Source organism: Hirundo rustica, chromosome 2 (assembly GCF_015227805.2).
Source record: "Hirundo rustica isolate bHirRus1 chromosome 2, bHirRus1.pri.v3, whole genome shotgun sequence".
NCBI lineage: Eukaryota > Metazoa > Chordata > Aves > Passeriformes > Hirundinidae > Hirundo > Hirundo rustica.
This window is the reverse complement of record NC_053451.1, coordinates 28,206,186-28,232,935: the sequence shown is the minus strand read 5'-3', so window position 1 is coordinate 28,232,935 and position 26,750 is coordinate 28,206,186. Positions and strand designations below refer to the sequence as shown.

General features: G+C 42.7%; 3 protein-coding genes across 6 annotated transcripts in view; 2 read left to right on the top strand and 1 right to left on the bottom strand.

The window, feature by feature from the left end:
* KPNA1 (karyopherin subunit alpha 1) overlaps positions 1 to 10,428 on the top strand; it is a 49,908-nt gene extending 39,480 nt beyond the window's left edge. The window contains exons 12-14 of the mRNA XM_040089398.2: positions 6,040 to 6,167; positions 6,915 to 7,093; positions 7,974 to 10,428. Of these exons, the coding sequence (XP_039945332.1) occupies positions 6,040 to 6,167; positions 6,915 to 7,093; positions 7,974 to 8,161 (495 nt within the window). The 3' untranslated portion in view covers positions 8,162 to 10,428. The remainder of the gene's footprint in view (positions 1 to 6,039; positions 6,168 to 6,914; positions 7,094 to 7,973) is intronic.
* Positions 10,429 to 15,195: 4,767 nt separating this feature from the next.
* On the bottom strand, positions 15,196 to 23,522 carry FAM162A (family with sequence similarity 162 member A). Of its 2 annotated transcripts, none has more exons than XM_040089412.2 (5): positions 23,263 to 23,522; positions 22,150 to 22,269; positions 19,799 to 19,907; positions 16,516 to 16,624; positions 15,196 to 15,449 (listed from the first exon to the last, which is right to left on the bottom strand). In XM_040089412.2, the coding sequence occupies exons 1-5, from the start codon at positions 23,276 to 23,278 to the stop codon at positions 15,360 to 15,362; spliced, it is 444 nt and encodes a 147-aa protein (XP_039945346.1). In that variant the 5' UTR covers positions 23,279 to 23,522; the 3' UTR covers positions 15,196 to 15,359. The 2 variants fall into 2 exon arrangements, with proteins under 2 accessions (XP_039945346.1, XP_039945357.1); XM_040089423.2 differs by lacking the exon at positions 23,263 to 23,522 and adding an exon at positions 23,027 to 23,203.
* The window catches only part of MIX23 (mitochondrial matrix import factor 23), a 13,874-nt gene continuing 10,541 nt past the window's right edge, over positions 23,418 to 26,750 (top strand). The window contains exons 1-3 of one of the 3 annotated variants that reach the window (XM_040089435.2): positions 23,418 to 23,640; positions 24,634 to 24,759; positions 25,254 to 25,400. In XM_040089435.2, coding sequence (XP_039945369.1) covers positions 23,590 to 23,640; positions 24,634 to 24,759; positions 25,254 to 25,400 — 324 coding nt within the window. In that variant the 5' untranslated portion in view covers positions 23,418 to 23,589. Of the gene's footprint in view, positions 23,641 to 24,451; positions 24,525 to 24,633; positions 24,760 to 25,253; positions 25,401 to 26,750 lie in introns of those variants that run through there. The other 2 variants (XR_009208633.1, XM_058424188.1) reach the window with 2 other exon arrangements.

The window sequence follows — 26,750 nt, the reverse complement described above, 5'->3', positions numbered from 1 at the left end:
TGTATACAGCTTTGCTGTACTTCAGTGGATAGCTTCCCCAGTCAGGGAGAAGGGGAACTACATCTTCCTGGGAGTCAGAAGGAGAACTGCACAGCTGAAGCTTAATCCTGACTGTCGACCCTTCTGAAGGGTATGAAAGGCTATCACATACCTCAGAAAATGTTCTGTGCCTTAACTTCGCAACCCGTTGAAAAGCTATGGAGGGCAGTACATCAGACACAGTCTTCCATGTCTGACAGTGAAGACATCATAGGAGTTCTCTGCTCTTGACAGGTTAAGAAACTTCTCACTTCTTTTCTAACATACCTTAAATTTTCACAAGAACATCTGGAAGTCTGAATGTGGGTAGGCATGGTAGCAGCAGGATCTCTGCCATATTTTTTTCCTTCTCTAGAGTTTCGTAACCTGCAGAAGGGTGACATGGGCGAATGTAGCAAATGATATATTGTGTGTCAGTTTTAAAAACTCTGGAATGAAATGCATTTTTACAAAACGTGGTGAAAGTTACAAGCTCAGAGTTGTGACAGGCTCTTCTCCAAAAGGACCACTGGGGACCACTTCAAAATTACTGCTGGGGACATGGAAAAGGAATTACATGATTCACCCAGAGCTGTGGTTCATACAGGCATCAAGTTGCCTTAAATACAAAATGTGTTTAGTTTGTGTCAGAGTTGGCATAGGTAACCTAAGAATCTTAGCATCCTGTTTGTGGTAGTAGAACTTTAAAAAGTATATCCATGAAGAGCAAAATACGTCATTGCTGACAAAGTCATATTAGTTTGCAGACTAGTGAAAGTCAAAGATTAATCTCTTGCAGGTTTAACTTTGTGTTTATGTACAAAATCTGTTTTCAGTCTTCTGCATACCTTATACCACATTGAGGGCAGCAGAGCTGGAATACCTTTAATTTCTTTATTCTGGCTGAAAACCACAATAGTCAGTGGTGCCTTCGAGAGGTCGGTCGGTCTGTTTGGTTTGGTTTTTTTCTGTCTTTGTTTTGGTTTCTTTAGGATCAACTGACCCTAAAAGCAGCAGAGAGCTCAACAAGGTGCTGCTCATTCTACTGCAAGTTCTTCCTGATGGAAATAACAGCCTTGTGTAAACTGGCTAGAGGTTTGCTTTATACACAGTTTGGAGGACGTAGGCTTAGGTTCTGTGTCAACAACATAAAGGTTCATTAGAATTGAGATCTGAAGTGCTTCCTCTCTGGCTCTAGGAAGGCAGTGTTCTTTGTAGCCATGACACAGTGTGAAGTAGTTTCAGCTTGCAAATATTTGCTATGTTATTTATAAAGCAGTTGTAAATTGAATAAATAAGCAAGGTAACTGGAAAAGAAGTCACTGAGAGGCCTCTGAACTAAAATTTCCAGCCAGCAGGGGGAGGTCATAGCAGCAGGGCTGTATTTGCAGCTGCCAATTATGTGCTGACTGTAATTTTGATTTGTTAAAGGTAATGAGAGAGCTTTTGCAGGAGCAGGGAAAAAATCAGTCTGAGACTTGTTTGCTTTCACATTTATGTGATGAATGATATGTAGACATGTGATGCTAGCACATGCACACTAAATGTGTGTGTGTGTGTGTGTTTGCATATCACATGTGATTTAGGTGTGGGAACCCAAAGGGGGAGAAGCAAATTCTCACAGGGTATTGACCAGCTCAAAATATGAATTTAATATACTATGGCTGAAGACCTCCCTAACAAGACTACAACATATTTAGATTAAACATCCATGCAGGTGTAATGATATATTAAAAACTCATTTTTGTAATCTAGCTTCACTCTTTAAAAATCCAATACTGTGAAGTGAAGAAGTTTGATTAAGATAAGACAGGCAATCCTCCTAGAGGACTACACCACAGGGATACCAACTATTAAAAAACCACCCCAAACTAAAACATACACACCCCTAACCAAACATAGAAAAGTTGACACTTTAGAAGTGAGGGCCAGGTTTGCTGAAGTACTAAGCATTACAAATTAAATTTGAAAGTTCATATTTCTATTAAAACTCAATTTCAGTTAAAATTCAGTTTTGGTTTTCCGAAAGACTTGTAGTTACAACTCAAGATAAGGTTCAGTTCCAACAAATAGCAATGGATGCAGTTGGGCAAAACCTTCAGTTTTAGCTTAATGTATTAAAGGATGGGCTTTGGATTACCTATTGTGCAAAAAAGAGATTTCTAATGTATTTTGTAGATAGCACCTCAGTCCCTAGTAGTAGCAGCCTAAAACCTTTTTATTCTTTCATGTTTTCCTTGTTGAACTGAAATCCCTTAACTCTGTTCCTTTTGTTTGAAAGCTATGCTTCAGCATTTTCTATGCACCACACTTCTTCAGTCTTCAACACACTTCCAGCTCAGTCACAACACAGTATAGTTAAAAAATAATTTGAATTAAGCCAATCTAAATCCTTAGGAGTTTTAAATGGCTCGTCCTACCCCAGCTCTTTATGGTTTTGCTCTGCCTGGGGCTTCCTCTTCTTAAAAAAAACAAAACCCAAACAAACGACAAAATGAAATTTTGTTTAGCATTTACTATTTTATCACTTAAAAGAAGTTTACCTGAAAGGGAAACATGACCTGTTTCCACAGTAACTGTTGTTCCCACATAAAATATCATAAAGATGGGAATCCTTAGGCGATCTAGTGTGCTTTCAAGAGAACTGCTGTGGGCAGACTACAGATCATAAGGTGTAAATAATAGATGCTGCCTAGCACTTACTCGGTATTGGTACTTTATTGTTTCCGCCCTTGCTGACCTTAATTAGACTTTTGAAATCTAGTGAAGATATTAAGGTGAAAGGAGATAATTTTCTGACCTAGCTAATGTGTTGGGTTTTTTTTTTTTTTTTTTCCTTAATCTGAGAGTTTCAACTGTTGAGAGAGTGCTTGTGCAAAAGCTTGGCTGTATTTCAGAGGGCCGGTTGTTGAGAGCCTTTCACTAAGACTCATGCTGGGGTGAGGTGGCAACACTTACCTTGCCTGTCAGGCAGTGGAAAGTATAAACATATACTGACTGGTAATCACGTCTCTTGAGTCAGTCTCTTTCAGAGAAGTGTCTGATGAGAGCCTGTGATTCATGGTGGTGCTTTAACCTGTTCTGCTGGGGTAAAGATAGCCGACTTCATTGTAGAGCAGAAATGAGGCAAGGTCCCTGTAGCCTTTTACACAATAGAAATAGAAGTAAGAGCACTCAGCCAAGAGATGAGAGATCTGGATTTAATTTTTTCTGAGAAGGTTGAAGTGTGGATTTCTCCACTCTCAGGAAGAGTAATTTTACCCATTGTTGAACTGAAGCATCCAAGGACTGAAGCAGAGTTCAAAATTGATTGAACCAGAAGAAAAACAGTAACAATCTTTTGTGTTTCTCCCACTTAACTGCCCTCCTGTTGCTAGTTCTCTTTATTCGGGGGTTGGCTTACTATTTTACATGTTTTGAGTTGAAACATTTTAAGGTAACAGGTTTTTTTGGCCATAAGAAGACTCGAGTGTTAGTTACTGCCCGTTAGATAAGGTGTGCTGATTTAGTTGCACACTATCATGTAACATACTCTGATTTTAGTACTTATTGTAGAAGTTGGTTTTAAGAAGACAATTTCTAAGGAAATGAATCTCCTGTAAAAGGATTGCTTTGGAGAGAGGAGTTAAGTGTGATAATGAGTTTTTTTAAATTTTGTTTTTTGCCACGATAGTAAAATCCTAATGCCCTCAAGTATCCCTATCCTAGATCCATATCAAAATCTTTTCAGCAATGCTTGACATCCTGTAACACACTGCTCTTCTGAGGGCTTCTGCCTCAACCACACCCTTTTATAGAATTCTCTGGACTCATATGAAGCAAATTGTAGGCTGACAAGTCCCTTTCTTCTCTCCATCTGATGAGGACTGAAGTTCACTGGTGAAAACACTTACGCTATCACTCTCTAGGTGCTGAGTCCCAGATATCTCAAGTCCCAGTGGGGGCTCTCTGCTCAGCTGCTGTCCATGGCTACATCAGGAGCTCTCTTAACTCCCCATGCTTGGGTTCTGCTCACTGACTGGTTCAGATAAGTTCTCCCACCACACACAGCAGGTTCCCAGGCAAATGGGTCCTGTGACCCTCAGTCCCATGGCCACTCAGTCCCATGGTGCTGGGATTTTCATCAAACTTTGCTCTGGTCCCTCTGGTAGCTGGCATCCAGGGATGGGCCCTGCAGGCTGTGATCCTGCTCCAGTGGTTGATGCTGAGACCTTCACCTGCTCTAGTTGCAGGGGCCCTTTCATCTGAGGCATGACACCAGTTGGTGACCCCAAATTCATGTTTTATGGGACCTGCCTACATGGCCCTTTGAGCTGCTGAGACAGCCCCCCGCCCACTCCAGCTGCTGGCCCCAGACACAGGGGGCTCTCCTGAGGTCTGGTCCAGTTCCTGGCCCACAGTGAGTGGTGCTCAGTGTAATCCTTACAGTGCTCAGCAGGAATAGAGAGAGTGGTTATGTGGTGAAATAGTTAAGAAAAGATCTGTTATTAAGTTTTGCACAGTTGCACTTCTCCCTGTCATCAGTTACAAAGTCCAGACTGGCTTTCTGCCTGTAGTTTCTTAATGACCTCTTAATTAGTGACTGGAACCTTTTCTTCTTTGTGATTGTTTCCTTATCCCGTGATACCAGGTTTGTGTCACGGTGTGTTTTATTTATTACTTTCCTGTCATTTGTATCTGCCTTTGAGCTGGAAAGATCCTTGATCTGATAACGTCGATGAAGCAGATGCTCTCATATTCCACATACCCTTACAGTGATAATTTCACAAATTAATTGGGGGTTTTTTGCAGTAAAATATGTGAAGGGGTAAAATCAATCTCTTTTTAAGATACTTTCTTGTATCTTTTGGGTTTTTTAAATAGCTGGCCCCTGTTTATGACCTATCACTTTCAGCAGTCATGTTCTAAAATTTCAGTTAAGGATAATTTTTCAAATATTCTTGGCAATGTACAAATGTAATACAACAATGGCACAATGGAAATAATAGTTTTCCTTGAGGACCCCAGATTATTGTGTCAGAAATGTAGATTCTTTGGCATAGGAGACAGTGTTCGTGGGCCTGTTGGTACAACTGATAGGCTGTAGGGATTTACAAAGCAGAGGCAGTGTGGATGCCCAGAGAAACAAGAAGGATAAAAGAAATATCAAGCAATTGTTTTATTTTTACCAGGTTAGCCGTTCACGCTGTGAGTTGACCATAGCTTTTTGCTGTATGTAATCTATTTTCTTCTACAGAGCTCGGTGAAAAGGATCTTTCTGGCTTTCTTTGGATTTCCCTTTGTTAGTTCTGTGATGATTTATACTTGTGAAGTGGTAGATTAAAGAACTAATCCTAAGATCTTGCTTGTTTGAATGATCCTTATCAAAGTGTTTCAAATCCTTGTCATAGGTGTGTAGCAAAACTGGTTTAGTTTTTGTCTTATTGGAAAAGGCTGTTTTCAGAAGGAGTTACCAGAAACTTAAAATTGCTGCCTGTAGTGGTTTGATGCTCATTTGGCTTCTATCACTTTGTTGAGCTGAGCAGAGAATCCTACTGCCAAACCATCAGTGCTTTGTCTTTTCACCAGGTGGTTGCTTGTTTTGAGCAGTTCTTACGTGAACAACTTGGCTCCATTGTCTCACCCCCTGGAAATGTGTTATGGCACACAGGCCTATGAAGTTTAGGGGAACTTAATGACCTAATGGTTTACTGACTTAATAGCTGAGAGGTTTACTACCTGGAAAAATAAGGGAAGTATGGCATTCTTTTGCTGTCAGGGTATGATTAAGCGACTCATTAGATATGGCAGTCACTTGACTGAGTCTGAATGTGTTTTGAATTCATTTAGAATAAGAACAGACCACAGCAATAACTAAGGTTTTGAATGTAAAGCTGAAAACTGATTTATCGGTTTTGATGTTTGATAAAGTGACATTTCATTGTTTAATGTGTTATGTGGGGCGTGGACATCAACTAACTCAGGACAAAGAAGTTATTTCTAATTTTTATTATGACCCTGCCATGTCATTTGTCTTTGCAGACAGTCATAGACGCCCATATCTTCCCAGCTCTTATAAATATTTTGCAAACAGCTGAGTTTCGGACAAGGAAGGAAGCTGCTTGGGCAATCACAAACGCGACGTCGGGAGGCTCTGCCGAACAGATCAAGTACGAAATGGTTTAAATATTTCAATGCAATAGACTGAGTTAGTGTTTGTGCAAGAAAACAAGCTATCAGCCTAGAAACTGGAAAAGCTTTCAGTGTGCTTTCAGTGCTGTATCCAGAGAGACCATGTGCTTGTTATGAATGAGCCTTTCATTGCTTCAGGGAGAAATCATAAAAGTATTTCAGCAGTAATACTTATTTACATAATTGAACCACTTGTCTTACGTGAAAAAAATTAAATGCAGCTTTTAAGCTAACTTCTGAGGGTTGTAGAGTATTACAGAGTGCAGTAACAGTCTGGACAGGAATAGCTCAGCCCCTCGGACAGTGGTGTCACATGCATGGTTTCTCCTGTTTGGCTTATACCAGTACATTATACTTCTATGCAGTTTTGTATAAAATAAAAAAAAAAGACTTTACAAGCATGTTAAATTAATATAATTCCTCTTTATAGAAAATATTTATAAATTACTATTATAAAAATATAGATTATGGTACAAAAAAAAATCATTATTTCATAGCTGTATGGAGAGAGCGAGACAGAGAAAGGATTTTACAGTTATTTTCATTGTTTCAGCAGAATTGACTAGATAGAAATAGATGTCTGTATTTTCTCTAATTTTTCCAGTCAAGTTGATACTTTATCTGATTGTTTTGATTTGTTTGACCTTCAATACTAAGTGCTTAAATGGCTACACCAACTATAATTTTACCGACAATTTATTTGGGTTCAATGTGATGTTTTTCAGGTATTTAGTAGAACTGGGATGCATCAAACCACTCTGCGACCTCCTTACAGTAATGGACTCAAAGATTGTGCAAGTAGCACTGAATGGGCTGGAGAACATCCTGAGGCTTGGAGAGCAGGAATCCAAACGCAGCGGCACTGGCATTAATCCTTACTGCGCTCTTATCGAAGAAGCGTATGGTATGAGCAAAACACCTGGGGAAATCAGGGCATACAGAAATGAATGGTCACAAACCCATTGGAGTCTCAAGCAGGCCCATGTTAATTACCTCATCACTCTTACTGGAAACAACCTGTTCTTTGATAAGTCTCCAGAGTACTCCATCTTCTACTTTATCTTTGCCTCTGTATAGATTGGAGACAGAACGTGCAGATCTTCTTCTCTTGATTCAAACAGAGTAAAAGGTGTTAACAAGAAAACCACAATTCCCAGTAGTAGAGATGTACTAGAGTGGCTAACACTTGGATTTCATTATAGCATCATTCCTTGCTGTATTATTTTTCTATGTATCTGACTTCAAGGCTTGAGTTTGCCCGTGTGCTTAATGCCTGCCCAAAAACTGGTTTGTATACATACTGCATTGTATACATATATATTATACAGGCTAGGAAATGGAGTCTCCATCATTGGAGGTTTGGAATACTTGTCCAGACACGTCAGTTCTAATCTGGTGTTGGTTAGTACTGCTGGGATGGGCTGCAGGTTGGACTAGATGATTATCAGATCTGTTTCAGCTTACACAGGCAATTCTGTAGTCACAGTCTTCATGCAGAAAGCACTGCCAACACACTTTTAGGAAATGTGGTCCTAAAATTCTCTTCAGGAAAAGTCTTTGAGTTTGAGGCCTTGTTCTTCATCCGTTCAAGCTTGCTGATTTAATTTCTGAGCGAAAGGGTGAAGGCAGGCAGAAAGTACGAAACACACAACACAGAGATCTCTGTAGTTCAGACTGTCTTTCCTTGGTTCTGGAGAGTACAAGTTGGATACAGGTGATACATAGAGGAGCCTGTTATATCCTCTGACTGAGCCGTAACTTTTATGTACTGCTTTTCTCTGCAGGCCTGGACAAGATCGAATTCCTGCAGAGCCATGAGAATCAAGAGATTTATCAGAAGGCCTTTGATCTGATTGAGCACTACTTTGGAACAGAGGATGAAGACAGCAGCATTGCCCCACAAGTGGATATCAACCAGCAACAGTACATCTTCCAGCAGTGTGAGGCTCCCATGGAAGGCTTCCAGCTTTGAGGTGCCCCTGTGCTGTGTGCTCCTCTACCTAGCCAATCCTGTTGTCGAGCCACAAGCCACCCGTGGAGTGATTCTCTCAATGTTTTCCATAACCCTGTTTGCGCTCATTCGCTTGCCTTGTGCACATGCTCTTACATACGTCTGGAAAACTTTTGGCTCTCTGTGGCAGGATGCCCCCTCCTTGGCAAGGGGTCGCCAGAATCACCCTTCTCCTCTAGATTCTGAATCTCTCCACTGTCATCTTTGTGGAGTTGAGGCACCTTTCTATACTTTGAGATATTCCCTGTTCCTATTACAGGAAAATAATCCCTCCTCCACTTGTCCCCCCGCTCCTGGCATCCAAGAGAAGGCTGCCTTTCTCTTGTATTTGCTGCAGAGTGTGCCTGCAGTCCAGGGAGACGTTCAGCCTTTCTGAGAACGTAGCTGAATTTGTCCCTCATGTTCTCCCCTGGATGCCTCTTTGGACGGCTGCGAGAGATGTGTTAAACCTTCACACGCCATCTATCTACCTTGCTGTATGTGCCAGCTGGGGTTATTGGCATGAGGAACATGTTACAAACAATGGAGTAAGTTCTCTATCCCCTGCAACAACAGGCTGTAATGGACATATTTTGTGGTTCTTAGGAATACTAAACACATCTGGCCCCACCCCGTCTCAACACTGAGCTCCCAAGTTGGATTGCAGACCACTGCGGAGATTTGTATACCTTCCCAGTTTTTCCTCTCCATCCATAAAAAAAGAACCTGTGAACAGGTCACTGTTAACACCTCCCCAGAAATGACTTTCCAAACCAGCTTCTAGAATGGAGAAACTGCCCTCACTTCTGCTTGCCAGCACAGTATGATCCAGCCGGGCCTTCCTTAAAAATCAAGCCCTTTCTGGCTCCATGCTCCAGAGTCTGGTCCCTGGTATTGTAGTTATGGCTGAAAAGTTCCTGTCTGCCTCTTTACATTTTTACACAGCGTGACTTGAACAGATTCGTCTTCTGAAAAGTTAACTTCTGAATACAGAAATCTTAATTTGTAAAACTTGGCACAAGGAGCGTTAGATCTCCTTTTCATTTTCACGAGACAAGAGCTTCCTCTCCAGCTCACCTGATGGAATACAGTCCTCCTGGTCAAGGTCCTTATTTAACTAAAATGACACTACATTTTCAGGATAGTATATTACATCTGGATCCACCTGGCCCTCTCATTTCACTTTCCCTTCCACTGTTTATGAAACTTCAGGTGAATTAGCATGGAACGCATGGTTCCTCCAGGTGACATCTGTAAGGCATCGTTGACTGCATGGCAGCTGCTGCACGCAGCTGGAGACTGCCCTTCTGCTAGCAGCATGTTCTTGGCTCTGCAACCTGCTTGGATCACAGACCTCTGATGCAAAGGCCAGCCACTCCTCACTAGTTCAGCTGACATTGACACCAAACTTCACACAGCTGGGGAGATGCCGCCTGATTGAAAGCGGCAGTTCCGTTTCGGTGAAAGCAATGGATTCCCTAGGCCGTCCGCTCCCCCCTGCATCGGGCTATGTACTTTCAAGCCATTTTGGATGCTTGGAACACACATTTGTCCAGTGTAAACATTTCAAAATTGCCACTGGCAGCTGCAGCGTCTTGTACCTGTGGTAAATGTTTGTGGCAGAACTGTCTTCAAGATCCTTATGACTCCTCTCAGTGACAAGCCACTGCAAAAGCAAAACCAGCCCATTGGATACAGTTATAAAAACACATAAGTCACTTGTCATACTGCTGAAAGAAGCTAGGCAAAGGCCTGAACATCAGCTCTGTGTGACCATTATTTAAATAAAGTCTTCTGTCTCTGCTTCAGGATGGAGACTCTGACCTGTGTGGCCACTGCAGAAGCCACCTGCTGCCTCCCTAGCTAAGCCAGTTGGCCTCCACTTTCCCAGTTATTTTCTCTAGTGCTGCTTTGTGCTGAAGGAACGTTTAGTTTACTGCACTTGATCTGTAAATGGACTTCAATTCTTTGTAATTTTAGGGGGTTAAATTTGGTGGTTAATTTAAAAAAAAAGCAAAAAAACCCCTCAATGTTGCCTTTACATCACATATAAATAACTGTGTTTCTCTTTTCTTGAAGGGTGATAGAAGCACTGATTAGTAGCAAAATCTTGTTTTAGCTTTTGGATTTTTTTGTGCTGGATTTTTTTACGTGTAAATTTCCAATAACATGTCATTTCTATAAGATTTGTTTAAAACCATGTACCTCTTATTGGATGGTATAAAAATGCTACATATTTTGTAAACAAATCTGAGCAAAGTGTGTGTGCATATATTCTGTATATTCATATATGTATATTCTGTGTATATATACACTAGCGTGTATATATACATATATACACACACACATATATATACACACATGCATAAAGTGTGTGTATATATATACATAACTATATATCTATATATATAAGTGTTTTCTCTTCCAGGCTAGTGAAAACAATGTGGTGCATTGGCGTTTCCCTCCCCTGCCCCCCAAGAAAGTAATGACAATTGCCTCTAAATGAGTGAATTAAAAAAGAGTCCATTTAAGCTGACTGGTGTGCCTTCCTGTGTAAGGAGCTGGCCAGTATTTGTTACTTTTGCCGTGGATATGTGAATTCAGAGCAGATAAGTATAAATCTTTAAACTTGGTATGTTTGTTTGAAGTGACAGGCCTGGTTGACGCAGGTAATATAATATTGTTGTCCTAAATACTTAGACTGTGTAAGGCATTTGACTGGTACTACATAATATTTTGAGTGAAAACCACACCAGTACAAGAATCAACATGGCACACATTAAATGGATTAAAATGTGGCTAACTCATAGGTCTCAATGTAATTTTAAATGGTGCTTAATTGAGTGTATTTCCATCAGGATCTTCCAGCAACCAGTTCTTAGCGTTGCTTTACTTAGCCTTATTAATAGGTTGAAAAGAAAGAAAATCTACTTCTAACAAAGGCTGCAAATTAAGTGGGTACAGAAGGGAGATCAGACTTGTGAATTATAAAAGGAAAAGCCCACTGATACAGACTGATCAGAATTACTTGGCAAGCCAAGGGCAAGTAAACTACTTGAATTTTAACAGAGCCAAATATTAGTAGTGTAACATTACCCACCTAATAAGTAACATTCAGGCCACAGATGAAGGACTCTGTTTTGGAGGAAAAGTGCCAGTGGAAGTATGAGGATCATCATATCATGCTGCTTCAGCACTGCTTCCTAACACAGTTCTGTGTGGCTGTGTCCCCTAGTAGAAGCACTGAAACCAGTATTCTCTGCTCTCCTGGAGGATGTGCTCAGACAGGGTCCATCTCAGAGAACACCTCTAGCTGCCACTTTTGTGAAGGTCACGCTGTGTTTTGAATGATCTGTTGTTGGTTTGTGTCTGAAGAAGAGGCAGCATGGTCTCATGTAGAGGGTAGGTGAGGGAGCTGTTGGAGTTCTTGGGTTTTTCTCTTAGCTCTGTCAGGCAGCATGTAATGCTAGAAAAGTGTTTCGTGTTTTCTTCACATTTGAAATACACATATTGGTTTCTGTCTGCTTGTGGAGATCTGATCTAAGCATCTTCCAAAAGCCCCACAGGCTGGTAATGAGCATTTATTGAATTCTTTTTGAAACATCAGAGATGAGGTAGAAGTACTGCACTGAGATTTTAACAACATCTGTTTTAAACTGAGTGTTAGAAAAAGGAAGATGCAGGACTGCATGGAATTGCTATCTAGCAGTCCAGCACACAGATCTGTAATGCCATTAAAATTGTGGTTTTGTTTGGGCAGCAAACAGGAGCCATTGTTCTTTCTGTTGGTAAAGTTCCCAGTGAACATGGCAGGCAAGGTCAGTGTCTTGGATTTAGGATGATACAAAGGCTGATGGAGCCATTCTTGAAAGCTCAGTAACAGCTAGGGCCAGCACTTGGTGCTCCTGGGAAGGTATCACACAATCATTTAGGGGAACTGCTGCCTAGAGACTTCAGCCTGTTCCCGAATTCCTGTGTTTGTTCCTTGATGCCAGCCAAATACAGGTGGTTGAAGACCTTTTGCCTAATGGTGAAAGAAGGGGGGAAGGCAATGACCCTGGATCTGCGTGTTCTTGGACCTGCTGTGTATTTTTTTTTACTGTCAGCACCCAAGACTGTTGAAGAACTAGATTGCACCACATGGTCCTGCATGTGACAGTGCTCCTGGCAATACACTTCTCTGCTTCTTTGGGGGCTTCCAGAACAGCTGTCTTACCTCTGTGCACATTGATCTCTGTGCCAGCTTAAAGAAAAATCTCCATCTTCCGGTATGATTTTTTTTGCTTCCAGAAATTGGCACAACACACTATTGGTACTCTGCCATGCTGGTTTTAGACTTGAAGGTCTTTCTTCAGGTGCCTGAGTCTTAGGAGAAAAGTGAGCAAGACTTCTTTGTGTACTGCTATAGCCACGCCCTGCTATGGTTCCTGCACGTTCCACTGAGGCAGTGTTGAAGTTGTCAGGTGATTGCTGCATTAGGAAGTTTCACTTGCCTCTGGACCAGGTTACAGCAATAAGGCACATGGTACAGGATTGATAGACTGGACTGTTCTGGATAAATGGGAATGGTGTTACAGACCAAGCCAAAGAGGAGAAAGAAAATGAGGTACCATTTAAGGCTTAGTATGTTCCTTCCATTGTGCACTGTTGAAAGGCCTTGGGCTGAAGCTGTGAGCTCTCAGTGGTCTGAGGGATGTTCTCCTGTCAGCTGGACCGGCTGCTTTGGCCAGAAACAGGTGCTGGTTTTGTAATCACTGTCCGTGTTTAGAAGAGCTTCTTGGAAGCCATCACACCAAGATGATGGTTTCTTTTTTCACAACAGGAGAGAGGTGGTTTCTTTCACTGCCCTTGCTGAGAAAGATTTACATCATTTCACAGTACCCAGCTACTTGCAAAGGAAACAGTACAGTGGTTGGGAGCAAGCTGGAGACAACACAAAACCTGCTGTCTTGGGCTTTGGTTTGAGACTTGAGCCTATTATGCAGAAGCTGAAAGAAAACACAAAGCTGGGCAGTGATGCAGAGTCTTCATGGCAGATTCTGAAATGGTGGAGATACTGGGGTGACAGAAGAATACGTGGAGCTTTTGTCAAGCCACTGGACCAGACTTCAGTTTTCGAATAAATGGCATAAAGCTTATAGAAATTTAAGTAAAATGAAAAACTAGTGACCGTTGCTGCTCTAAAGTGTTGCTTTCCAAGTGGTGTTTTGCATATTTTTATTTGAAGTACTTTACCAGCTGGATTAGTCCAAATAGTTTTATTTCCAAAGCTAGGAGAGGTAGCTGCCAGTTCTGTTCACAGAGTGCACTCAGAGGTGTGTATTGAAAGGGTGATATTTTTGAGATGCACAGTTTCAAGCTTTGCCATCACCAAGCATAAATCACAAGTTTTTCTTCACAGAAACCTGAAATGCTGTCTGAAATGCACCGTCTCTTTTTTGGTGTCATTTAGTGCATACGTGACCACAGGCATGTAATCAGGCAAGATGTTATCCTAGTTCCCACCTGTGTGCCTGCTGGAGTGGCAAAGAACCAGAATTGTCATGGAAAATCTGCTCACATACCTGCAGTGAAATTAAACACGGCTTGCATTCACTGCTAATTAAGTGGACAAATCTGTGCAATCCTGCACTGCTTGATTGACAATGTACTTATGATAATTTCCATCCAGAGAATCTGATGACAGGTCACTGTATCACCTGAAGTTTGTGACTTCTGTGGTGGAATGGAATACACAGCTTGTCTGATGGGTTACATCTCACTGCGGTACCCAGAAATGCAATTCATAGGTGAACTGCAGCAGCTGGTGAAGATTTACCCTGCATTTTTGTAGGGCTCTTGATTATTCAGCAATACTGCTAATTTTTAGAGGTACAACAAAAATAATCTCCATCTCACTCTGAGAAAGTTCACAAGATTATTTTAAGCTGTATGTCTCTTGTGGTTTTAGAGTTTCCCAGGGCCAGTCAGCAGGGCAGTGCTGGGCAGTAACTTAGTTTTGAGCAGGCCTGACACTTCCAATCTACATTTCCTTCCACATGAACTGAAAGGAGGAAGGAAAAAAACTTCCCCTGGTTGCTGTGACTCTTCAACATGAATAGTGTGTGACTGGGCTCAATGCCAGAAATAGCACCCTTGAGGCAGGTGACCTCTAGGTGGGCACAGTATGATGAAAGCACAGACAACAATTTTAAAGAACAAAATATGTATAAATAAGTAAGATTCATAAAGAAAGCTTAGTAGCAGAGAGCAGGATTGACTTTCTCATCCTCACGTGCCTCTAAGTAGTAAATCTGACAGTACAGGTTGGAATTCCTCAAAATAGTCATCTCTGTTCCCTCAGCTTGGATGTTCTCTCATCTCATGGCCAGCTCTGCTGGGACCACTCTTAGGTGTCAGCTGCAACACCATGGTTCTCTGGAATGCTATTTCGCTCATCTCCTTCCTCGTTTTCTTGAAGGCAGGCACTTCTTCACAGGAAGTTATCCCTCGCTTAAACCAATGCAAATAACAGGACCTAGACCAGGGAATCACACTTTCTAGTACCTTAGGATCCTTTTGCTGATGTTAATGCAGGTCAGACAGTAACTTTTGGCTCAAGGGCTCCCTTAACAATTGTTGTGTCTTGCACAGAGAGGAACATTTGGATTATTTGAAGCCAGTACCAGCACAGAATAAATAGTTCCATTCTTGCTGAGGAAACCTGGAACAGTCAGTGATAGTGGATGGCTGACCAGTGAAGGTATTTTGTTTGTACAAGTGCATACCAAAGGGATGGATCTTCTGTGTTACAGTTACCTTCCTGTGAGTGGTAAGAACATGAGACTTCACACAGAGCATTGCTACCATGAATGCAGTTGCAGGTGCTGCAGCACTTTAGGAGATGCTTAGTCTGGCGCACAGCACGAGGGAAACAATTACATTGCTCATCCTCTGTGCTCATGTATCCTGTCCCACTAACGCTGAAGAAAAGAGTTTGGAAGAAAGGGGCAGTTACTAGGAAAAGAAAATAGGTATTTCTGGTTTTATTTGTTTTATTGATAACAGGACAACATATTCTTTCTTTCCTGAACATGAGTGTACAGAACTAACATAGAGGAAAGCTGTGATGATATCCTCTTCTCAGTGCTGCAAAGCACTTTGCTTTTCTACCCAGTCCTTGATCTCTTCACTTCCTCCCCTATGGTTTAGCAGATGCTTCTGCTTCCGCTTTCCACTGGGCTTTCTTCTCCAAGTTTATGCTCGTAAGAGATTCATGTCTCTTCACAGCCTACAACATCATAAGGTCATCAGTTATCACCTGAAGGACCACGGAGTTGAAACTTGAATCAGTAACATACAAAATACCTGACCTATCCTTACCAAGGCACAGTTCTGTCAGCTTTAATGCCAGGAAGCCAAGAGGGTAAAAATAAATTATTTAGACAATAAGAAGTAATTACTTCTCTGGAAATAAACAAAACCCTTTTTTCAAGGCACTAGCAGATAAATACAGAGCAGAAGCACAGGATGTAATACTGATACGATTTTCACAAGACAGAGGTACTAGAAATAAATCAGAAGTTAAACATAATCACAGACTCAGAATATTTTTAGATGGAAGGGACCACATGGATCATCAATTCCAACTCTTCAGTGAATGGGCCACTGGGGGATCAAACTTGCAACCTTGGCATTATTAGCACCATTCTCTGGCCAACTGAGCTCATCACAGGAAACATAAATAATTCCAGCTGCTCTGAAAACAAGGATTCCAAAGTAGCTGTCTTCTCTCCCTGGTATTTGCATTCATACTGCTCCAGTACAGAGGAAAATGCTCTGGGAATCATCAGTGTTTGATCTCTGCTGCTAAAACCAGGAAAAATCCTTCCATTGTTTCATTTCAGAGTGCTTCATCCTTTTCATTTAATAGACAAATCCCGACAGAAGTGTCAGGTGACACTCAGTAGCTCGCAGCACTGGGGTTAAGACTGTCACTATTTTTAAGTTTCTCTAGAACACAGAAGTCCACAGAAACCAGACCTGAACCTTGTCATCAGGAGAAAGGCAGCAAAACAAATAAGGTTCTTCTGCCACACAGATGCTTTAAGCTCAGGGGGTTTTGTTAGGGTTTTTTTTAAAGGAAGCATCCTAACGGTGACATCATCCTTTTCTGATGGGAATTAGTCAATGAGGGTCACTTCTGGGAAACCAGGAGGACTTGTTAAAATTTTGTTCAGTGATAAAATGACAAAAACCCCCCAAACAAACAAAGAAACAAACCCTCAAAGCAAGACAGTACTAAAAATCCATAGAGGAGCCAAGAAGTTAAATGAAGATTTATTTGCTGTGCTTACCTGCTTCCCTTGGACCACCATGGTGATGCATCCCACTATTGTCAGGGCAATCATGACATAGCTGAACTTCACACGCAGCTTGGTCTGTGCTGCTCTCAGTGTGTCAAGCCTCAAGAAAGGAGAAAAGAGCACACTCATTATCAGAGATCCAAATCATTCACTTGGCTGATAATTTAATTTCTCCTAGCCTGCTGTCTTCGTAGTTTTGTGTAGTGCTAACAGCACTTGGCTCTTTGCACAAAGAAGTTTTACAACAGGAAAAGGCTGATCCCTAAGTATCTTGGGAGATTTTTAGTGACAGAGGCATTCCTCTCAAAGCTGGAAACAAACTCAACCTTTTAAACGTTGGTTACTCAATTGTTAAAATACTGCCTTTGGAGACCACTTGATTGCAATGCAGAGGAGGAAGGCTGCAGTACAGAAGTGTGTATGTTCAGTATGGAAAGAACAGGAAAAAGGGAGGGATGGTTTTCCTAATACAATACTTTTCTTACTGCCAGCTCCCTCTGTGCTCACTACCACATTCCAATATCTGCAAAGTCAGGGAGAACTCATCCATATTGTAATAGTGATGTATTTAACATAGAAAACCATGCATTTTTCTCTCAGTAGCTGACGTCTGGCAAAACCCAAAATATGGTGTTTTAACAGTTGAGAGTTTCTTGGGCAGAAGGAAGCATTAGCACAGCTTTGCAATTTCTTCTGCCTGAACTCCAACATGATTTCATTTACGATGCAGTCTTGTTTTCCAGCACGGTGCTTCCTCTGCTACAGGACTTGAAAGTGCAGTGAGTGACACACAGGCTGCTTGCTGCATGCAACACTCAGACATTCTCAACAGGACCTGGTAAAAGACCAGTGGTCCCCACTCCTGCTGGAGTAAATAGTCTTAAAGTGATCTGCTTCCCTGAGAAACTAAGGAGATGTGGAGGATTGTAAGTTTTCCAGCATCAGCTCTGGACAGAGGAACTCTTTAAATTAATTTTTTTTTTAATTCCAGGGGGCTTAGCTAACCACACCAGCAGCTATACCACCCTTTTGGGAAACCTGTTGCCTACTCTGCTGTTATCTGTTTAAAACCAGAAGTCTTCCAGCAGAAGAGTAGCAGTTACTAACACCTTCCAGCTGTACATGTAAAGAATAAAAACAAAAGATCATTTATTCTGAGTTAAACTCTGAAGATTGTTCTACCCCAATGACATCTTGGTTACAGCAGGTTTCCCTCTGTGTTAGAGAGAGCAAGGCAAGAAGGGCCAGTGAAGCATTAATGCTTTTTAGAAGTGCTTTCCACAATAACCAAAGACCCACACCCTGTACATTTAGCTCTCCTTGCAGAATTTAGGGCAGATAACTCCATTCTCAAGGAGGACTGATATTCTCACTGATTATATTTGGCACATGATAAAATTCCAGAAGACTAGAAAAGCAGCAACATTGTGTGATGAAAAGAATAAATGCATCAAACTAGGTTTATTATACCCCAAAACTGACATGGAGAATGGATTTAATGGAGCTGGGAAATATTACTGTACATAAACATGAGTGAATATGGATCTGTTACTACATTTTGACCCTTACACTTGGAAGAAAAAGACCCCCAAAACTTAAGGATCCATGGTAGTTCAGCGTGGTAAATCACACAGGACCTGAGAGCTGAGAAGTTTTGTTCTTGTTTTTGTCAAAGTATTGATTTGAGTACAAGATTTCTGATCATAGGGAACAAACACATCCATCTACAATGAAACTAATGGTTAATTTTAGCATCCAGGTTATTTGCTTCTGCTCATAATCTGCATTGAAAGCCTTGAGTGTAGGCTGCAATTAAGATGAAATGCACCGTAGTAGGATTATAAAAAGTTTGCTAGTTAATTTTGGAAATACCTTAGATGTGTTAAGAATTTACAAGAGCAAAAGGTAGATATCTGAACACGACTTGCATTTTAAATCAGTTCAGTGGCTAAGTTTAACATTTGTTTAATAAATAGGTTGCTTCACCACATTTTACAGGATTACTGAGTTCTATCACAAGCCCTTACAATTAATCTCAGATGAATTAATTAATCTCAGAACAGGAAAACAAGTTTTTGTGCTTTTATAGTTCTCAATTGTCTTCTCAGATTTGGCTGAATTATTTGTCTAAATAAAAAGAATTCCCCTATGCACTTGCAAAAATGGTCAGCTTTTATCAGAAGTTGGTTTGTCCTTTCAATAAACTACTGAAATCAACCACTCTGCTAACTCTGTTTTCTTAACAACACTCAGAACAAGTGTTCGGTATGCAGAAATACACAAGGTGATAGTAAGTTTTAATAATTTACTCCTGTTGTATTTCAAATGTAGTTTTAAGAAAAATGATTCCATACAAACTGGAAGGATTCCACTTTTAACAAAATGAATTCATTGTGCTCCATTTAAATACAGGGGTGGATTTTCAGTTCCCATGCAGTACATCCAAACAAACAGAAAATGTTTAAGAGGGCAGCTACATCATTTTCCTACTCAAGTAGTGCAAGATTTACTGTTTATTTTAAATGTAAATAAATACATGTATTTAAAAGCATTATGAGCATGTTTTAAAAGGTAACTACACTACCACTAGGAGTGTTTTTTAAACTAATAGTCTGTTGTTGATAAGATTGATTTTTATTTTTGGTGTGCAAACCAGAACATCTAGTTTTATTTTCTACTTTCACACTGGCCACAGCTTTGACATTTGGACTCAGCAGCAACAGGGAAATTTTGACTATATATAGTTAGGGAGCCTTGACACTGTTTGTTAGTTTAAATTCCAACAGTAAAGGAAGTTGGCCCATGCCCTTTAGGTATTCATTAATAAATACTTACATGAGTTTCAGTTATTTTATAGCTGTATATGAAAGCTTCCCACAGCAAGAGACTGACGCATCATGAAAAACACGAGAAAAAGCTCACACCAATGTTCAAAAAAAGTTTTCTAATTGTGAGAGAAGAGTAAAAATGAACTGATCTGACATGGATTTCTAATGAAACAACTGATAAATGCTGGTCAACCCTTTGGAAAAAAAAAAAAAAAAAAAAAAAAAGGGAAAAAAAAAAGAAAAAAATCAAGAGGGATACATTATTTTAGCACAAGAGAATTTCTAAGGTAATTTCATCCACAAGGATGATACACCAAACACAGCAGGGTAAGATTTTTCAGCGGTGCAAAGCCATTCCTTTTTAGAAAAGTTACTCTGGAGTTGCACCCAAGCAATTTATTTCTGTATAGACAAAGTCTCTTTTACACTTCAAAAGCGACACTTACGAGACAGTCTCTGGTATATCCTCTGGCTTTTTGAAATAGCCTGCCCACAACAAAAACCTTCTCTCCCACTCTGTAGGCTTGTATCCAGGCACCCCCGAAGCAGATCGACCTAAAAAACCCCCAACAAAACACACAAAGACAAAACAACAAAACACCACCAAAAACAACAGTCAGAGAGGCTGGATGGTCAGAGCTGGAACAAAACCAGTCAAGGTGAACAATGCAGAACTCTAAATACAATTGCTACAGGTGATCAGAGAATCAAGAGTGTATCACACATTAACAAACAAAATATGGATTAAACTGAAGCCATATAAGGAAAGCCAAATCCTTCCCAAAACCTTTGTATCTGCAGGTCTAAATATGCAGAAGCTGCTTCATCATCTAAGCTTCTTTAGGTGCTGGTTTTCTATTTCATTTAAATAAGTTAAAAAAAAAAAATTGAATGGAACAGCTATAGAAAAGCCAACAGGCTGCACAGTAAGAATAAAAGCCGATATAACATCACAGAATGTTAAAATCTTACCCTGCCCAAGAAAGTTATCTTATCTGAAGGTAATAATAAACAGCTGACCATAGGCAAAGATTGGACACGTAATTTTCAGGTCAGTCTTTCAAACTCCATTGACAAAATATTCATAATGTAACAGGGGAAGCTTTTAATATATAACATACCATTACAATCTAAGAAACAAAGTGCAAAGTTAATCAGCTAATTCCTTTTTTCTTTTAAACAACAGGCAGTATCCTGTATGGCCGTGCCCTCCCTCATGGATTCATGAATTATCTAGGAATTGGGGTGGATACAGTTTGCTGACAACACCAGGTTATACAGAAACACAAAGAGGGCTGAGCCCAAAATGCTGTTGGGCTTCAGAGCCCAGTCAATGAATTGGCCTGGGAATTCCCTTGTCCATAAACAGGAAGCAATTCCAGTTCATACACAAATGACAGACTGCGCCCTCAGTAATCATTACCTAGGCCTGAGCAAAGCCTTGGGGTTTCACAGGGGTTTTGGCAAGAAGCTCAGTAAGAGGAAAACAGCGTTAACTGTCAGCGATCAGGAACTCACACGAACACAAGAGCATTACTGTGCCTCTGTATAAAACTGTGATTCCAGCTTCTGAAAGAGCCCAGGAAGTATTTAGAGGGAGCTGAAATAGAACAGGCACAGAGAACACTGGCAAGGACAGCCACAGGCATGGAATGGTCGCCATGTAAGAAACAGACTCGTTTCTGTTCCCATGTAAGTGTCACAGACTGAGGCCCTCTGGCCTGGAAAAGCAGTGACTGAAGCGCTCTTCAGCACAGCAGAGCACTGTAAGAGACCTTGGGAATGGGGGTTATAACGAGGTGTGGTTTGGAAGGGGTAGTGAATAAAGAAAAATCAGATTATAAAGAATGCACATTGGGTTAAAAATCAATAAAGGACTGTAGCTGAGGAATTTCTTCTTAGAGAAGAAATTCTTAAGGAATTTTAGCATCTACATTCTTAGAGAATGTGGGTACTAAAAATATATCCAGCTTCAAGAAACTGGGCAAATTTGTGGGGAAAAAAGTAAAATCCAGTGAGGACTATTAAACGGCAAGACGCCACCTCTGTGGTAGAGAGGAACCCTCTTCCTATTCTCTTCCTTAGGTTCTTGCTGTAGGTCACCATTCCCACTTCACAAAAACATAAGGGGCTTCCTTTACTGGCGCCTGCTGGAGACATCACCGTTTGAAGGAGACTCTTAGTCCTACCAGTACAGCCGATTCATGTTTTTAACACCAAGTCATGCCAAATGCTGCACACCTGTGTGCTCCTTTGCTCCTGCATGGGTGGGCCATAGGGAACCTGTGATACACGGAGCACAGGAACTGTCCCTTATACAGTGAAAAAATGTTTAATGGCCAGAGCTTTCCCTGACCAGCTCCACCCTCAAACATGAACAATTCACACTCTGCCCTGCAGGACGTTCATTTTTTGGAACAGCTGGAGCTGGCCGGACTCCGGAAAACTGCAGAAGTCTTTCAGCTCACACAACATTCCTAAACGTGAATAGTTTACAGTGGGGCTGAACAGGCAGTTCAGAGCAGAGCCTCGGTGTAGGAGTGTGCACTAGATAAGGTTCTGATGATCTGCTACAAAGTGAACGCTGTGTGACCATCACAAGCGGAAATATTGACCCCTGGCTTTTTGTTAGAAAACAAGGCTTCACCAAATTGAATGCTCCATTTCTCAGTCCAGAGACCAGAACTCTCACAAAATCAGGGATATGAGCATCTATGTCAGCCAAATTCCTGTTCAGACAATTGCAGCATAGATAGGTGAGTATTCTGTGGCATGAAACATTATTAAAGACTCTCACCCTTTGACTGCAGCTCTTGCTGGGGTTTAATGCACAGCCTCCTGCTTATCTTCAGGTCCACTCCCTCAGTCATTCTCAGAACTGAGGGAATGTTTCTTCCCAGCAGTTTAACAGCCCTTTCTGGAAGAGAAAGCAGAGGAAACAAAGAGTGCAAATTTAACACAGAGCAGTAGAAAGTGGGAACCAGCTTTTCAATAAAAGCATTCGGGTTTTTTTTTTAACACGAGAGGAAAAAAAGAAAGAAAACAAATAGGGACAAATGAAGGCAAGAAGTACCAGATTTAGTTATAATAGCCTGCCAAAGAAATGAAAACTTGTTTATAAGGTATGCCTCGAGCTTGCTCAGTAATCTTACGCAGAAAAATGTGAATGCAATTAAATTAATTTAGGAAAAAAATAAAAGAATACAAGATAACGTCCTACCAGCAATTTCTAAAACACATTACACATCACAGTTTCCAGGAACTCATCTATACATATGCTTCAGATACACTTTGGATGGTGCTACTCAAGGACTGAACACCAGAATTTTACCAATCTTGTCACATCCCAAAAGCACTGACAGAGTCAAGTCGGGTGGAATCTTTAGCACTGAGAGGTAACTACTTTGTAGTGCATTAGAAAAGCCCGGGGCACCTTATACACAAACACATACTTTAAAGAAGGTACTTCTAATGTATTAATTAATATAATGAAAAAGTTCTGCAAAAAAAACCCCAACCAACCAAACCAACTCAGAAAGGCAAAAAGGGCACTTTTAAAAATAAAAAGTTACTTTTTTTTCCCCTTCATTATACTGTCTGAAGGCGTCTCTCCTAAGGCCCTTTACTTTCGAGGTATAGTAACACTCCCGGCTCTAAAAAAACCAGCAATTTACATTTACAGGCGACACCCCCAACGAAACCGGACCCTCGTCAAGCTCTTCAGAGAAACCGAGGCACAGAGCGGCCCGGCTGCCGTCACTGTTTTGAACGCCCGTCCATGGGACACGGCCTCTCTCTCCCGCCTGGCTCCGCTCCCGCCGCTCCGGGCCCGGCCGCTCGGGGTCCCGGCGAGGAGGCGAAGCGGGGGCAGCGGCGGCCGGGCCCGGGCACAGCCCGCCCCCTCACTCACCGGCGGGGCCCCACATGGCGCTGCCTCGGGCCTGCTGGGCGCCGCTCAATGTCACCGCACGGCCCCGCCCCGGGCCCGCGATTGGAGGGAGCCGCGCCGCGGGGCTCTCGGGGCCGCCGGCGCCGGCACCGCCTCCGCTGGGGCGGCCGGAGCTCTCGCAGCGGCCGGAGGAGGCGAAGGGGCCGCGAGGCCGCTGCCGGCGGAGATGCCCGGCCGGGGGCCGCTGCGCCGGGGGCCGCGCTCCGGCGGGTCCCGCCCCGCTCCGCCCCGCGCGTCATCCCGGCTCCCCGCCGGATTGGGCGCCGCCGCGCCCTCGGCCGATCCAGGATGGCGGCGCCCAGCGGAGCCGCGAGCTGCGAGGACTTCGCCGAGTTCCAGGTAACCCGCGCGGGGCGGACGGGCCGGGCCGGGCCGGGCCGGGCGCCGCCGCCGCCGCCTCCAGCGCCCGCCTCGCGCGCGCTCCCGCCGCCTCCCGGCGAACGGCCCCGCGGGAGCGCGCGCCCCGTGCGCGAGGTCACCCCGCTCCCGGCGGGATGCGGCGGGAAGGGAGCGGGGTCCGGCCTTCCCCGCCCCTGCCCTGGTCCCTCCGGCGGCGGCTGCAGCGGCAGCGGGGCCGGGCCCCTCCCCGTGCCCGCAGCTCCCTTTCCCGGCACCGAGCGCTCGCGGCGCGGGAGCTCCGCCGGCGCCTCCGCGGCGTTTAAAGGAGCGTGGGGTGCAGCCGCGTCTTGGGCGGTGCGGGCAGGGCCCCGGCCGGCGGGGCCGTGGGAGCCGGCTTGTTTCTCGAACACGGAATCCCAGAGTATCCCGAGTAGCTCGGGAATCACCGAGTCCAGCTCCTGGCCCTGCGCAGGACGCCCCAAGGGTCACACCGTGTGTCTGACAGCGTTGTCCAAACACATCATGAACTCTGTCGGGCTTGGTGCTGTGACCGCTTCCCTGGGGAGCCTGTACCAGTGCTCAGCCACTCTCTGTGTGAAAAACTTTTTCCTGAGATCCAACCTAAACCTCCCCCAGCCCCCCCGGAATTGTGGGGGGTTTTATTCAAAGTTTGCCGTTTTGGTGCCCAGTTTCCTGTGTGGAAGCAGGGACGGGGACTTGACCAGAGGCTTTTCAGCCTGTCCATGCTGCCTGCAGGGCCAGGGGACTTCAGGGAGCATCAGTTACTCACCCCTGCTCTGGCCTTTGCTGCCAAGGAGACTCCGTGGTTTGCAGCACATGTTCCTGCATGTGGGATTGTCTCTTTGATGTGCTTCTAACTCTTTGTAAGAATCCCACATAGTTTCTATTAAAACACTTAACTATGCAATTTTTTTGTAGTAGGCTTTTCTGAGAGACCTAACCAAGTATCTTTCCCTCTCTCTTTTAATACAGGAGCTGCTCAGGGTGATGAGGACAATCGATGATAGAATTGTTCATGAATTAAACACTACGATTCCAACAGCTTCCTTTGTGGGGAAGGTTGATCCCGGCCAGACGTGTAAAGAGCTGTACGAGTCTGTGAGTGTGCACGCCTTCCACTTTCAGCTCCCTTCCTGCTGCTTTGTCGTGTGCAGTGGCCAGTAAAGCATCCTCAGTGTCTGAGGAAAGCACTGCCTTGGTAGATCCTGCTTTGTGTGTTCCTAACTGTCCTGCTCAACATCCCCACGCAGTGCTTCATTTTGAAACCATGCAGGGAAGTTCTTTGTTCTGCAATACTGATCCATCAAGGATCTTTTAAAAAGGGTGCTTGCTTTTCCTGCTGCTCTGCAAGACTCCTTCTCGTGTTTACCTTTGACTTTCGATCAACTTGGTTAGAGCAAGAACGATGGGATAGTCTGAGTTGAGAGTAGCTGCTGCTCAAAGCAGTGTTGTTTCCCGTGTTTGGATTATAAGTTCAAAGGGATTTCTATAGCACAGCAATACCATGTCCTCAGAAAGTGTCTCTAAAGTTATAACTAGGAGGTTTTTATTCTCTGATGGGTAACTGTGACTTCCTTTCTCTCCCTACTTAGTTGATGGATGCTCACACCAGTAGAGAAAGAATCATCAAAAACTGCATCTCTCAGACTTCCGCTGCAGTGAAAACTCTCAAAGAAGAGAGGGAAAAGGCCAATGAAGATGCAGCATTATTAAAGCAACTCAGGAAAGAGCAGACAAAGGTGAGTGGCGGAGCCTTCTACACATCCCTTATAGAGGAAGAAGTTGGTATCTCCCAAACAGAAAGACCAGTGTGATGGAGAGGACCTGAAGTGGATCCAGAGTCACAGTCTTTTCCAAGGTTTTTGTTGGGTCTTGTGAGAATTATTTTCCCAAGGCCTCAAGGCAGAGAACTGCTTTTATCCTGCGAGTGGAGCATTTCCCGAGATACTTTTACACAAATGCTGTAATAGAACACACACTCTTTCCCATGGTGGATTCTAACCTTCACTGACTGACACCACTGAGGCACATCTTAACTCTTCCTCTTCTCTACAAGATGTTCTCAGGCAACCTTGAATTCCGCTCACACAACCTTTTTTGCTGTTTGATATTTCTTGAATTAATATTTGGAGTACCTTGTGATGGTGTGAGAGAGACTTCTGGGTTTGCATACAGAATTCTAATGTGCAAATTAGAATTAAGCCCTCTCAGCCTTTTGGCCTGTGGGTGAAAAGTCTACTTTACTCGAGGTCATCGAAGGGGATTGAGTACCAGAAGTGGAGAAAGGAACCCCACTGAAGTTCTCACCCCACTTCCAGGGCCCCTTTTGTAAGGAGAAGGATACTGAGAGAACCATGTGGCAGATAAGCACTTTTATTCTTAAAGCCTCACTTACTGAACTGCTAACAAGCATGGATATTACTTTGGAAAACTAGAGTGGTAGCTTAGTATTTTCTACAGATTTTGTTAGCAGAGCCAATTCTTGAAATTATTTAGTTACTGAGCCTGAAATCTCTCACTGAAAACACTGGGAGGATCACAATGATAGCGTTTAATGATTGGAGGTGGCTTCATACCTTAAAGGCAATCCATGATTTAGAAACAACTCAGAAATATTTTATGAGATCACCTCAGATTTGTACTTGGACCTCATGAAGTGTGATCCTCCTGCATTTTTTTTTTTTTTTTTTTTTATTTTTCCTTTGGTTCTCCAAAACAGCTGTGTTTTTTCTACAAGTCAGAAAAGCTATCTTGACAGAACACATCCTAGTTTTAAGAGTGGGAATTTCAAATATCTATTCAAAAATGTCTTTTTCCCTCATTATGTGTGTTTCTCTCATCCTGTTAGTTGTACAAGTTGGAAGACTTCATGCAAAATTATTACTTCAGGGTCACTGAATGAGAAAACTTGGAGTAGTAGTTTCTTTGAACTGCTAAAGATTCTCTGAGTGTTTATTTTATAGAGACTTATCCTGGTTGTCCAGTCACTCTGGATGCTGGATTGTTAGTTTCAAAGAGATTGAAGTCCTGTTGAGTTGGGAAAGTGCATCCAACAACTGTAGCAAATCTGTGTCCCTGGATATCTTACT

Coding starts and splice junctions, on each gene's coding strand:
- FAM162A (XM_040089412.2), bottom strand. Junction 16,625..19,798: donor GATATACCAGAGACTGTCTC/GTAAGTGTCGCT, acceptor TCCTTTCTTGAG/GCTTGACACACTGAGAGCAG. Junction 15,450..16,515: donor TGGTGGTCCAAGGGAAGCAG/GTAAGCACAGCA, acceptor ATGATGTTGTAG/GCTGTGAAGAGACATGAATC.